Source organism: Notothenia rossii (assembly GCF_949606895.1).
Source record: "Notothenia rossii genome assembly, chromosome: 3".
Lineage (NCBI taxonomy): Eukaryota > Metazoa > Chordata > Actinopteri > Perciformes > Nototheniidae > Notothenia > Notothenia rossii.
The window spans coordinates 66,184,281-66,199,153 of NC_136901.1; the positions used below are offsets into that span (position 1 = coordinate 66,184,281).

Here is a 14,873-nt window from a genome sequence, read left to right on the forward strand (position 1 = left end):
GGCCATGCCTAAGAAGTGTCTAAATGACGCTGATAAACCCCATCATCCCCAACCCAACATTATCTACCTTTTATTGAAGAATTGTTGATGTAAAGTCATGCGACCGCCATTTCGTTTGTTTATAGCCTAATGTTAGCTTTTTACTTCTGGCGGATGCATTCACGCTTCAAAAAGCATAAAATTGGTGTTAACATGAGAAAAATAATCAAGCTGAAGAAAACACGTAGGTATCATAAACATGTGTTTTCGACAGATCTTATTTTCTGCAATAATCCAAAATCCAATGGAAGAATCCCATTACTTATCATTGAGGGAACCCTGGCGATGTTAACTTCCAGGTCAGCCCCTTTGTAAATACGTCATCACTGCATCACTCTTTTCACTCCTGTTTTTCGACTATTAACTATTTTTAGAACTCTGAAAAAGTTCCCTTGTCTGAAAACGGCTTTAGTTGCTTTTGCTGCTGTGTTTTATTAAATATTGGCAGAGAGCCTTGTCTGGCAGCCAGAAACAAAAAAGCACAACAAGATTTTGGGAAATATTCCAAGTAGCCTCAGATGTAGACACCAAAAAAAGTTGAACGGTCTCACCGTAGAAGTTTTGCCCGTCTGCATTGAGCTGTCGTGATCAAATCAAGTAGTGGATGCGTCAGATCTGGCTGTGGATTGTCTGTGAATACGTCCCGTCCCAAAACCAGATGGTCAGTAAAGCAGAAAGGAGGTGTTTATCCTTCACCAATGACTTTGTGTTGCCACATGAGTAAGCACAAGTCGCATCGTGGTTATGAAATCAGAAACAACTGAGCAACCGTCTGTATCAAATATGAATCATCACAAAGATGTCTTTAAAGCTCCAAATCAAACCTGATCTTCCAGATTCCAAATTCAAATCAATGAGGACATTTCTGGCAAGTCATTTTTAAGGTTAATGAACATGACTTTTAAATAATCACTTCAGTCTGAATCTCAATAATACAACTTTTCAGGCAGTACTGCTTTTCCACCAGTGTCATAATTGTATATATTAACGATCACAGCAGGATGTTAGCAAGAAAGCTGGTAGAAAATGTCCATATGCAGCCCAACCTGCTCTCTGATATTCACTGTTTGTAGAAAATGAAACCAGCTGTTAAGATATCTTCCTGTGTGATCAAAGTGTTGTGCACAGAAGGAAAATAAAGAACTATTTGAAGTGTTGCTGCTCATGGATCATCACTGCTTTCCAAATGAACAAGAAAGACGTCCTTGATCTCCACTGATTCCCAGTTTTTTCTCCCTGTAAATATCCCTGCACGCAGTGGATTTTAGATGTAATTACCACCTGTTACGCACATGGAAATTGAATTTGCTAAGTATAAAACACTGTCAAAATGAAATACTGTAAATGAACCAATTTGAATGTTCTCAACCATGACAGTGTTTTTCACAGCTGCTGCTCTGCGGCTCAGGTTGACGGATCTGTCTGAACAGAACGTGTTTGATTTCAATAACCTGAATTCACACACTCTCTCCCTTAATACTGAAAATATTTCTCTACTTAACGAATTTCATCTTATATCAAAGAAGCATCTCAACAAGCCTCAATCATCCAATCAGAGGACTTTCAGAGATTGATTAGGGACCACTCTGTAAGGACAGTATGTATTACCAGAAAATAGCATTCAAAGATAAGGAAAATACAGTAATACCAGTACATTATAAAGGGTTACATAATATGAAAAACTCTCTGTTTTAGTGCTTGTGTGAATATATTTAAGGTACCTTGAGTGCCTATACCAACCCACAAACGTTAAAATAAGACAATTTAGTCGTTCTTTGTTTGACTGTTTAAGTAAAAAAACATGGGATTCAACATGTTTCAAGTCACATGAGAATGCCCCCATAGAGTTGGAGGCGGGTCATCGTTCATTCCTTTAAAGTTGCTCAGTGGCACAAAGGTAAAAAAAGTGCATTTAATAGCCAATACACTGATGCACCATGGACCCTACACTGTCACCAAACATTCATTAACGAGTCAAAATTGAAGGAAAATGTATGGATATACATAATATGGAGAAAAAAAATCAACTTTAGACTTTTAGATATTCACCCTTATTAGTGTTTATAAATCAGATCAAGGCTGTGCATTTAACATAGTTCACACAGTTGCCTATTCAGTGAATACATATACATGAAATATATATAATTTAAACATTCAAATAAGCATTATCAATGCTAGCGATACAAAATAGCAGAGAACCAATGGACCTAATCAATGAAAAATGTAAAGCAACCTGAATGCTCCAACTAAAGTCAGATCAAATGTAAAAATGAAATACTTTGTCTGTCTGTCCATTGATAAAAGGCTGAAAATAATTTCCAGGGATAACTAGGTTCAGTCATTATTTTTTACTCTATTAAATGAGTCTGTCCTGTGAAATTGAAGGGAAAAAATGCTAACTTTATGATCTGCAGTAGCCAAATACTGACTACTACCACTTTATATATTTGATTAAAATGAATCTCTTAGATGCTGGTTGAGCCTCAGATAAAACAAGCTCATAATAACAATTCTTAATTATTCAAGGTTATGAAATGTTTCTTTATCTCCTAAATGTTATTACATTTGAGCAAAGGCATATTTTCCTGATCTAAATATAACTGACATTAGCACAACCAAATACCCTTTATATTGTGGCTATAAATCCTGCAGCAATTTCTAAAGCTTCCGATGAAACTCCTGAACTGTAATAAATAACACACGGTTAGAAAAGTTGGATATTCAGTTTACTTCAGGCATATTTGGCTCATTCAAGGGATACTGGAAATTGTTGAGAAAGTTAAATACGCCAGAAATTGTTGGGTCTTTTAAAAACCAAAGCGTGTGTGCCCACCTCCACAGTAACCTGAGCCGGCTCCAGAGAGCAGAGTCGGCTCCGGTCAGAGACTGGAAACACAAACTGGGCCGCTGGGAAGAGGCCAGCCGCTGAGCGTAATGATGACAAAGGGCTGCTTCTTCAGAGTGCTAAAATGCTTACAAAGCTTCACCCACAGATCTTTGTGTGCTCCTTTTTCTCTCCATATACAGATGCTAAAATTAGACCTCCCTTTTCTCCTGCAGGGCAATTCGAACAACATCGCCACCGTTGACATTTCAGTGGGCTTCGTTGGACTGGAAAGTTACGTAGAAGCACCGGCCATCTTCTTAACGGCCCTCAGCACTTATGCAGGGCCCCTGCTCTGGGCGTGCCACCTGGTCTGCTTCCTCAGCTCACAGAGAGACAGGTGAGGCTCAGTTATGACTTACTCATTAACTCAACACAAAAACAACTTTCATTTATATTGATTTGATTATAATCACTATGAACCTTTCAACATAATCATGAATGTTGGCTATCCTGGCTCAAATGGTGAAACCGAGCTCCCCATTGATATCCAGACAGAAAAGCAGTCTACACATTTTCCGACGCAGATGCAGTATAGGAACCAACCTGTTCCTATACTGCATCTTGGCCCAAAAAGAAAATCTCACCTTTGTTTGTAGAACTTAAAAAATAATTGCTTAATCCAGTAGCACTTACAATAGTTTAACTATAGAAAGCTTATTTAACTCCAGGATTGTTGGGACCTTTGTTTATATTTGTGGAAATTGTGGTTAGGGCCACGAGGGATGTCTTTACTGCTTAGCTACGTCCCCGTGAGAAGGAGGCTGGCAGCCAAATAACAGCGTAAATTGTAATTCTGCTTATATTAGCAATTTACAATAACCAGATAGCTGCCTATCAACCAGTCAGCTGTAGGATTACGTTTAAATAGTTAGCTACAAGTTAGAAATGATTTAAACTTTCAACTACTGCCAATCGCTCATTCAGATTTGTGAAAACATTATTGTAACAATTAACACTTTAGTGTCATAAATACTATCGTTTTTAAAGGGGCTCTATTATGCTTTATGGGGTGTTCCCTTTCCTGTAGTGTGTTATATAGATTATTGTGCATGTAAATGGTCTGCAAAGGCTAAAATCCCAAAGTTCTCTCCCACCCGTTCCTCCCAATGCCTGAAACGCCTCCATTGGACTCCTTTGTTTACTTCTGTTTCATAATGACATCACCATGTAACACGTGTTTTTATTGGCTAGCACTCCAACACATTGTACGTGATAGGCTAAGGGGCGGGGCATTTTATGAACCACTGTTCACCACTTTCCACTCTTTTTACTTTGGTTTCCACCATCTGCACCAACACAACATCACTGTTCCAGTTATTTCTGAGTGTTGGTTGTTTCTATTTTAAAAACCTATTTTTGAAGCAAACCCTCTCTGTGGGGCGGAGCTGGTGCGTTGAGATATCCTGTTAAAGGAATCTTGCTCACAGGGTATCAAAGATGCGTGTAAACAGCTTAACCTGCATAAGACCTTAACTGGAGAGAGGCCATTATCTGGGGTGCTGTACGTGTGAGAAACATCCAACAACTACAGCTCGCCCTCAGCATGACGCCGCGGCACACAGCTGAGTGATGAGATCTGTGTCCGGGCAACAGCTGCCCTGCTGGTGGAGCCAACAGTTAAATGCTGAATTTAATGTAAAAAGAGTTTAACTTCCTCTGTTGGGTAAATGACAGAAACTGGTGATTAAAAAGTCACTACTTTATGCAAAACATTTCTTAATTTTGTTCCAAGAAAGGTCTCCAGAAATGAGACTGCAGAGGCTGTATACCCATGCATGATCTGTATTCTTAATAATCTTTGATGCCACATTTTAATATGATGTGTTTAACATTTCAGTAGCTCTTCCAGTGCCTGATTACAAAGTTCTACCCATCTGAACGTTTTTGTGGCGCTCGCAGCAGAGCCTAGAGATTTTAGCTTTGATTTGATTCGTCCATCCAGCACTTGGACGTTAGAGTTGATGTGGACCTTTCATTTAGTACTACAATGAGGTAGAGCATTCCCGGTGACCAACAGTTTGATCCATGACAAAACATTGTCAAAAAGAAAATCAGTTGTCATGCTCCCAAGACCTCCATCATCTCTCCTGTAGACCCACAGTAGAGGGGTTACAAATGAAAAGCACAGCTGAGATTAAAGCTACTCCTCAGGGAGCTCCAGAAAGGTATGGCCTTTATTTTCTACTAGAATAAGAAAACCTCCTCAGAGAAGCATGACAGCACCTCATATACAGTAGCAAAGAAATCACTTTACAGTAAACACCACCACCACAGAGTTCAGATAGGAGGGAGGACAAATGTTACGTCGGAAAAAACAAATGTCTATTTGTTCTAAGTGACATCTTCAAATGATTTGTCTGATCAAAGTCCACAAACTTAATTTATTCAATTTACAATGAAGAAAAAAAATAAGCAATCCTCATAAAAACATTCAAATTAGTTTGGCTTATTTGGTGTTCTTTCATGTAATGCTTCTGCATTGATCTAATTGATTCAGTGTATCACTCTGTTGAATTCACACAGTCCCAAATACACACATGCATAGGAATCAGAGGAGGGAGAAGTACTCAGATCTTGTACCAAGTACCAAAGTGTAGGAATACTCTATTACAAGTAAAAGTCATGCACTAGTACTAAAGTATCAGCATCAAAATGTACTTAAAGTACCACAAATAAAAGTACTCATCATGCAGATTGGTCCATTTCAGAATAATATATATGATATGTTTTATAATGATTGATCATGAAAGTGTTCTCAAAGCTGGTAAAGGTGCAGCTAGTTTGAATGACTTTGTATACTGCAGGGTAGCTTGTGGATTTACTCCAGGTGGAACTAAAGTCTGATTTAACACTTGATTATATTTCACATCATTCATCCACATCTGTAAAGTAACTAAAGTAGTGGAGTAGAAGTACACCATGTACCTCTGAACTGTAGTGGAGTAGAAGTAGAAAGTAGTATAAAATGGAGAAAGTAAAGTACAAGTATCTCAAAATGGTGCTTAAGTACAGTACTTGAGTTAATCTACTTAGTTACTTCCCACCTCTGATAGGAATATAGATATGCACAAATTCTATCACGATTGAAAAAGAAACCCGGATAAAACAATGCAACCACACCTACATTTGTTATATAGCTGACCTGGAAACAGTTTCAGCAACATATGCAGTGTAATCCATAACTGTAGATCTTAAAAATGTATTTCTTGATGTACAACAACAAGGAAAATGTTCCTAGTTGAGTATCTAAAGATTAAATAACAAATAATGATGACGCTCGGATCCACAGACGTGGTGACAGATGAAACTGTAAGACCGTCTGGTGCTCAGGAGCTCATTAAGAATTCACTGTGCGCCATCAGCAGCTCGACCACAAGGCAAGTGCTGGGAGTGGACTTTGATCGATAGCTTTCCGACGGGCTCCCTCCACACACTCAAACTCTACTTAAGGCAAAGAGAATGTTTCTTCATTGTTTTTACTGCACTGTAAACCTTCAAAACTGACCGATCAGAGGAGACCCGTAAACACCACTTTACCTAATTACCATCAGGAAAACCTTCTTCAAAGTGTCGCATATTCTGACGTAAACACAAACGACAAATATAGTTTCTATTTTAGCCTTGATTTCCAAGACACTCTTTGAGATTACCTTGGAGACAGACAGTGATTTTCAAGGCTTCCTGCTTCTTTGTGAGCTCAACATGGAAATGCATTCCTGAAATAAAATGTACACATGTAGCCTTTCATCAAAATCTTATTTCAGTGTTTTTCGTGGAGGATTTCCAGGGACCATTTATCCTTCAATTTGCTCTTCTAACACTGTGTTCTTTTGCCCATGTCCGACGGCAGAACAATTCAGTTCTATACAGACCTTTCTACAGTTTGATCATTTTGTGAAATTATTTCTAAAAATGTCTTCAAGCTAAAGAGTCTTTATCAACTCATTCCTTTCCAAACTTGTGAATTAGAGAATGTGTCACCACTTTCTCCACTGAGAGAATAAGATCATAAGAGGTTGCACATTCAATATTTAAGTAGCTCTTTGAGGTAGAACACAGAAATAAACTTACATTTTAAAAACAGCCGCTCTGTGGAACTAACCATTAGTTTAAAAGCTTACCCTTTAGGCTGTTCATGGACAATGCTGGTATTAGTTCTTAAGTATCAAGTTTGAAAGTCTTTTATAGGTGAATTTGGTAATAACCACACTTGAGTAAAATGTAATTTGTTACTTTCCACAACTTCATATACCTACATACTAGACATACTGTACAGGGCTAAGTATATAAAGTGTGGGTTTTCCTTTGAGGACATATTATTCTCATTTTCAGGTTCATATTTGTATTTTCTGTCTCTACTGTGACATGTCTCCATGCTTTAATGTTCAAAAAGCTCTTTGTGTTTCTCATACTGCCTGTGCTGCAGCACCTCTTTTCACCCTCTGTTTGAAACCAGAGCCCAGTCTGCTCTGATTGGTTAGCCGGCTCTGTTGTGATTGGTCAACCGTTTAGAGATGTCCCGCCCCTTAGCCTCACGTACAACGTTTTGGAGCGCCACCCAATAGACGTGCGTGTGTTACACATTGATGTCACTATGTTATGAAAGAAAACAAAGGAGTCCAATGGAGGCGTTTCAGTCGGGGGGGGGAGAGAGTGTGTGGGAGAGAAGCTTTGGGATTTTAGCCTTTGCAGACCATGCACAAAAACCTATATAACAAACTACAGGAAAGGGAAATACCCTAAAAGCACAATAGGGGCGCTTGAAGAGAGACTGTTTGCACACAGATTAAGTTTTATGGGTTAGTAATATTGTTTATTCGATTAATATCGACTCATTTCCCCCCCCCCTAAGACTGGATCTGTTTTTCCTGTCTGCCACAGAACTGAATTATTGTATTCAGCTCGTGTGTGTGTGTGTGTGTGTGTGTGTGTGTGTGTGTGTGTGTGTGTGTGTGTGTGTGTGTGTGTGTGTGTGTGTGTGTGTGTGTGTGTGTGTGTGTGTGTGTGTGTGTGTGTGTGTGTGTGTGTGTGTGTGTGTGTGTGTGTGTGTGTGTGTGTGTGTGTGTGTGTGTGTGTGTGTGTGTGTGTGTGTGTGTGTGTGTGTGTGTGTGTGTGTGTGTGTGTGTGTGTTATATAACTGGCCCTGCGATTGAATTTCCACCTCCAACCTGGACTCCTTCCCATGTCTCCTACTCCTCTTGTCTCTGTCCGCTCCTCCCCCTCAGATGGGACTGCTGCATGTTTCAACTCACAACCTCCCCGTGCTTAGCTAAACGCTGTGTTTCAGTCTTTGTATCTCCGCGTGTTTGGTTTTACATCATCCTCTCCTAATCTCCTTTCTCCCACCCCCCATCCCATCATGCAGGTTTTAAGTCATTAACTTCTCTATCTGAATTTGCCAGCAATCCGTATTATTGAGAGATGATGATTGGATTGAACTCTTCTCCCTGGTACTTGTGTAAGGGGGAAATGTGCTGCGAATCGTCAAACAATCTGCAGCTTTACCGATCATAAGAAAAAAACATAAAGCAGATTAGAGTGACCTTGGTTCACGTAAAGTTTTGAGGAAGTTATTCACTGAGTGTCCTGCTTTGCCTCCTCTCTGATGACTCCTCTCCCCCTGCAGGAGCCCGGTTGCAGTCGGCCATGGCTGCTACTGTCTGGCCCTGCTGAGGTCTGTGCCCGCTGCGGCCTACATCGTGCTGGTGACCACTCTGCGCTACCATCTCTTCATATGGAGCGTCTTTTCACCCAAATTACTGTACGAGGCCATGCACCTGCTGCTGACTGCGGGGGTCTGCCTCTTCTTCAACACCATGGAGCAGAGCCACACTGCCAGTAAGTCTTAGGGGGCCAAACACGCAGTCCTTCCATTACGGGGAGTCAAAAAGTCGTGAAATAGTCTCTCTATTCTACATGTAAGACTTTCAGACTGATACACTACTGATGCTCACAAAGGGTCCTTCCTTTGGTTTGCAGGAAATACTTTGGAATGCACTTAAAATGTATTTTTGAGCCGTTTGTTTAAATATGAGTTGGATGAAGAATAAAAGTGAAATTATGTCAAGATTTTTGAAAGAGGGAACCTTTTTGTTTTACATATAAATACGTTATATTACCTCAGGGACTTCTGTACGGACAACTAGAAGGTTCGATGTTGTGATTAAATTGTGTTGATGTTACATGGAGAGCACCATGTGTTGGGGGGGTAGTGAACACGGGGTGATGTGTGTGTTTGATAATGCAGCTTAGCTTGTTAGCTAGCAGCTGCATCCACACAGGTCTAATGAATGTGGCAGAGAATGCTGAAAGTCACCTGAACTCAATATGTATTTTGAACAGAGGACTTACGGACTTGATCAAACGGCCAATACAGCATACAATCATGCACTCTTTACTTCCCCAGATTATAACTCATAATGGGGTAAATGGATACTACTTTTGTGGTTTTCACAAAAGTGCATCAAAGTCATAGCAACATATCAAAGACAAAGAAATCCCCCTACATTTTTTAATAACATACAACTGGCCAAACTTGGCATTTGAGGGTGATAACGTCTGGAAATTAATAAATGTTTGACAGTGATTATCAAAACTGAATTTGGGTAAAAGGAAATAATATTAAAATACACTTTATGGCAGTTTGAGGACATATGTCTAATGTTTGGTAGTAACACAAGTCAGAATGTCTGCTGTGAACTAAAGGTATACAGTGGTGGAGGTACAGCAGGGGCTTTAATATGGGACTGTTTCTCTTCAGAACCTTTCAAATATTCTTGTGAAATCATCTTTTTTTTTTTTTTTATCCTTTTTTTTTTTTTTGAAACACAAAGCTTTGTCTGTGGGAATATTTGTTCTGTTTATACTGATATGAAGGTGAGTGGGTTTATCAATTAAATGTAATGCACAAACTAAAGATTTGTGGATGTTTTCAGATCAGATAGACTAACATGTTCATGTTTCAAGCTATCTGATGAGATGCATGGCTGCCAAAGCATAACGCTGTTACTGCAATAACTACATTAGAAATCTCTTACTAAACTGAATGCATTCATTAAACAAATAAAGGCAGTCGGGAGGCATCATTCATTCATTCACCTACTACACACACACACACACACACACACACACACACACACACACACACACACACACACACACACACACACACACACAACACTTTCCTATTGTTTTCTATATTCCCCACACTGCTCAGTATGATGTATATTTGAATATAGAAGAATACAAATCCTGAAGTTAGTGTAGTTGGATGACCTTAACATATGGCAAATGAGTGATGAAAGAAAAATACAATAAATACAAATCGAAAAATACCAGAACTGTTTTTAGGTAGCAAATAACAGTACAATAAAACATAGTTAAACAATTGTATTTAGGAGATAAATTGCATTAAAAAAAACTGTCAACAGAGGATTTAGGAAACGATAGGATAATCAAATGACAAATAATTGGTCATGTAGAGCTATTTACTTAAAAGGAGATCAGGATCCAGTCAGTGCAGGTTAACTTTAACGTGGCTGTTATGCTCTGTCTTGTTCCTCTTAGTCAAGGTGAGACACTCAGGCAAAAACCTTGTCTTTCAAGCTCTGGCCAATTTAGAATTTTGGGCCATGTTGCTTCCCTGTTGGCTTTTTTCCATGACTAGTGTAAAAAAACATCCATGTGACATACCTATGTGTTTATTTAACTAACTTTGTATGCAGTTACCATTACATAAGGCCTCATGTTCATATTTAAACACGACATTTCAGAAAATGTACAAAAACAGTTGAATAGTTAGCTCTTGTTACTACTGGCAACAGAGTTGGATGGAAGACATAAAAGAGCAGGGTGTCGCTTTTTTAGTATTAATGGCGCACACTCATTAATGATTTATAAGATAGTATCGTACTGTATTACTACAGTATTTCACAGCTTGCTTGGATTCTATCTCGAAAGTAATTCCAAAGAAAATGGAAATATGCAAACAGCAGTTACAGTGAAGAATTATGTAAATGTCTCTTCAAACTTCGTTCATGTCATAAACCCATTCATTTAATTTATTTCTGAAAAATAGCCCCCACTGTACACTGTAGTGCAGTCCTAGTGTTTTATTGCATCAAAATAAAAGCCCCGACCTCCCAGCAGCTATTTTGCTGAGTCATGTCTGCCTGATGTCGATGAACAGCTGTGACTACTTCAAAGCTCCTTCCTGATTATAACCTGCCAGTTCTTACATCATCACCCTTTGAGACTTGTCGGGGGGGGGGGGGAGGTAAATAGCCAAGTGCAAAGATTTATTGTTGGAGCCACAGTGTGCAACTTTCAGAAAAAGCCAATTGTTGGTTCCCGCCCCAATGCTTGTCACTCACCTTGATGAGCTGTCTGCCTTGAAACAGCATCTCGCCCGGGGCTAGGATCACTGACATCCCCCCGAGGTGCAGCGGAGATGCAGCTGCCAAAGTGGGGATGGGGTGGAAAAAAAGCCCTGCTGGTGTTCAGATAGTTTCTGAATTGTTTACTGCGCGCCTCACACTTGTTTGTTTTTCTGCTAGTTGCTGTGACTCACCTTGACAGGCACAACCTCGACATTGAGCATACCCACAGAAAACTGAATTGAAATGCCCTGAACATCATTGGAAAGTCAGACAAACAAGAGGATTTACATTTGAATACACAGGGTCACTGACAGATAAGTGCTGCATGTGGATCACTTTAGCTCGTCTGCATCAGAAGCAGTTCTCCACTTTGAGGTGTTAAAATCTGAAGCTGAAAGCTCCCTGTTTTAAATTGACAGCATACAGTTGTAAAGTGCCTTCTTCCCTATTCAGTTGAACAGAGATAAAGTTTGATGGAAATAGTTTATGAACCAGGTAATAATAACAGTAATATCTACTAAATGGCAGTCAGTAGAGTGCAGATCTCCCCCAGGTGTGTCTCTCCCCTCCCCTATCAAAGAATGACAGGTGTAATCTCACTATACGTGACTCCCTTACAGTCAAGATTATAGAAAAGAAAGAAAAAGAATTATTTATTTATGCTTAACTTTAGTGGATCATCATTTATCGGTTATGGAATTAATCTGACCCTGCCCAGTTCAACATGAGCGCCCATAAAAGTCACACTGTGGCATCAACAGACTAGTTGAGGCTCTATGTCTCAATTTAGACGCTGTCCTCCCATCGCCATGTCGTGTGAACACTTGCACGGTGTGTGAATCTCGAGGTAGTGTTGCCTCAAATCCCACACTGCTGCTGTGCCCTGACCAGAATTGACAATCTCAACTGTAGGCTAGCTAGATAGCTAACGTTATCGTTTATATTTATTGACTGCCCAATTCACCCAATAAAATTAATGGTGGCTTCTAATTCGACACTAGTGTAGAAGTACGAGTATCAAATATAGAAATACACAGATGTATAACTTTGATCTGAATTTTGCTGTGTTCACTGGAGCAACTGCAGTCGTGGCTGGTCCGACAGCTTCTGCTACGTGGCCAAGATGGTGTTTGTTGATTGTGAGTTTAGCAGATGACACTTGACTTGTTCAACGTCATGAGTCATTTGACATACTTCACATCAAAGAAGTCCGAGAATTGAGACTCAGCTATTTTATAGCCAAGCTGATTGCTGGAAATGATCCCATGAGGTCTGTACCGGCCCTTTAAAAAAATAAATAGGATATTTGAAACCTGTTATAATAGAGGGTAGATATGTTTGCTGTTAGGTCCAATAGAATGTGAGTAGGGGGGTAGACAGACACAAGTTTTACAGCTCGTGGCCATAATAATCAGTGTTTAGGATGCTTCACGTCACTTTGCTTTTCTCTCAGCCAACATCATTTCTTTGCAAAATAACATCCTAAGCCAATTATAGCCAAATAGAAAACTATGATGACATATAATGCAAAACTCAACATTGTGTCAATAACATCTCAGTTTCTCGTATCATTTTAATCCTTAGCATATTTAAAATGACCTGCATCACATCTCTTCTGAGGTGGATGGATCTTCTGTTCTGAAAGTACAAAGGAATGTAGTCATATCGCACTCTGCTTTTTTAAAGCGCTGGAGATAAATGATGTTTGATACATCAGCGTCCCTCTGCATCTCATCGGCTAACTTACTAAAACAAAACCTGTGACTCCACTTTAGTTTGGTGGAGTTTGAAAACTTGTGAAGTACTTCGGGACACTGAGTTTGATAATATCATTACATCGATCATTTGTCTTGGTGTTGGCAGCAGATTCAGCGCCAGCGGCCAGCAATGTGATTTGTTATTCCTCTGGTTTCCTGATGATGGAGTTGAAGGGTCTGTGAGGGGCATTTGTCAGGTTATTTTCTTTTTCCATTCATATTTACACTTATATTCATTCTTGACATGACATGAACTTATTGAAGGACATCAACACTTCCCACAGTGACTCTGAGCCTCAGTCAGGTACAAGTAGAGGAGCCAAAAGAGGGTTTTTATTTACACGACAATCATGGAATATAAATACATCTGAATAGCTAGAGGGTCAAACTGTAATGAACACCAATGGAACAGGGAAAACAATCGGGTAATAATGACAGGTGCATCATTTTTCTACATAGTTTAATTGTGTCTTCCTCCTGAAGCCTAGAGTAAATCCTGACTGCAGCAGTGCAAGAAGAAGCCTCCGAGCAGCTTCTCACAAATCTGATGGGACCGCGCTTCCTGTGTGAAATCATTCCTCTGTATCCAAAAACCACCAGGCTGTGAAATGGATCAGAATAATTGTAGTTTCCTCATGTTTGAGAACCTTTAAACACGTGTTGCCGATGCCGTTATACATCCCAGGAAAGGTGGACTGATTTTTGTGTTGTTTTTTTCAATTCCAATTTGTAGAAATGAGTCGTGTGCAGGTTATCAGCCTTCATATCAATATCCCGCCTCGTTTCTTGGCCATTTATCTTGTGATGTGTTTGTATTTCTATTATTGTTTTCCGTTTTCAGCTAATGTTGTCCTTTGTTTTGATCCTGTATAATCTGTGTTGAGGTTTTTTTTTTCCTTTTTTGTTTTTGTTGCAAATGAAGAAAAGTGACGAATGACTTTTTTCCTCTGAATCATTATTAATCAACTCCTCCTGAATTATTGATGTGCTTAATAATGAAATAAATTATTTCCAAAACCGTACGATTTGAATTTCTGTTTTGATTTTTCAGCTGCAACAACTAAAGAAAACCCTGACATTCACATTCTCAAAGGGACATTTTAATAAGAATTCATGCTGTATTATTAGTGATTATCTGCGCATTGAATTGTCTTCCTGCTCGGTGCAGCCTTGCTGGAGCTCCATCTGTCTGCTCCGGAGGAAGGCTGACATATGAGCCACTTTTCACCACAGTTTCTCCTTGCTAAAGTTTCCTACTGACTCCGTAAAAAACAACACGAAACCATCTGTGAAAGGGCGCCTAGCGTAGCTCCACGCACGCTGTAGTTGTAGGAGGATGATCATTTAGTATCATCCTTCTATCCACCCACTAAACAATTATGTTATGCCTTCAGGAGCTGGACTCCAATGCCATCGTTAAAGGAGACTCGTCGTTTTATGCTGCGCTCACTTCAGAGTGAGAGTCTCTCATCAAAAACCTTCTAAGTGATGAAGAGCTAAATTCAACAAGTTTTAAACCAGAATGTCCAAAAATGTCGATGTAAGCATCAATAAATTACCCAGGTCTGCATTTTATTTCACACATATATAGATATATTTTTACCATTTCCTTTTAACTTTTTTATATATTTTTTGTAATGTTATCATGTATGTATGCAGTGATGGAAAAAGTACTCGGATCGTATATTTACGTAAAAAATCGTAAAAAATAAATTTCACGTAAACATAGTAAGTAGTCAGCAAAATATACATGAATTAGTGAAAATAAAGTACCCATTATGCGGAATGGCACATAAGTTTTAATCACGTTCA

At 39.3% G+C, this 14,873-nt stretch overlaps 1 protein-coding gene across 1 annotated transcript in view; it reads left to right on the forward strand.

The window, feature by feature from the left end:
• Positions 1-14,083, forward strand: part of pigg (phosphatidylinositol glycan anchor biosynthesis class G (EMM blood group)) — a 113,837-nt gene extending 99,754 nt beyond the window's left edge. Inside the window, exons 12-13 of the mRNA XM_079669061.1 lie at positions 3,100-3,263; positions 8,553-14,083. Coding sequence (XP_079525187.1) covers positions 3,100-3,263; positions 8,553-8,775 — 387 coding nt within the window. The 3' untranslated portion in view covers positions 8,776-14,083. The remainder of the gene's footprint in view (positions 1-3,099; positions 3,264-8,552) is intronic.
• Positions 14,084-14,873: the final 790 nt, after the last annotated feature.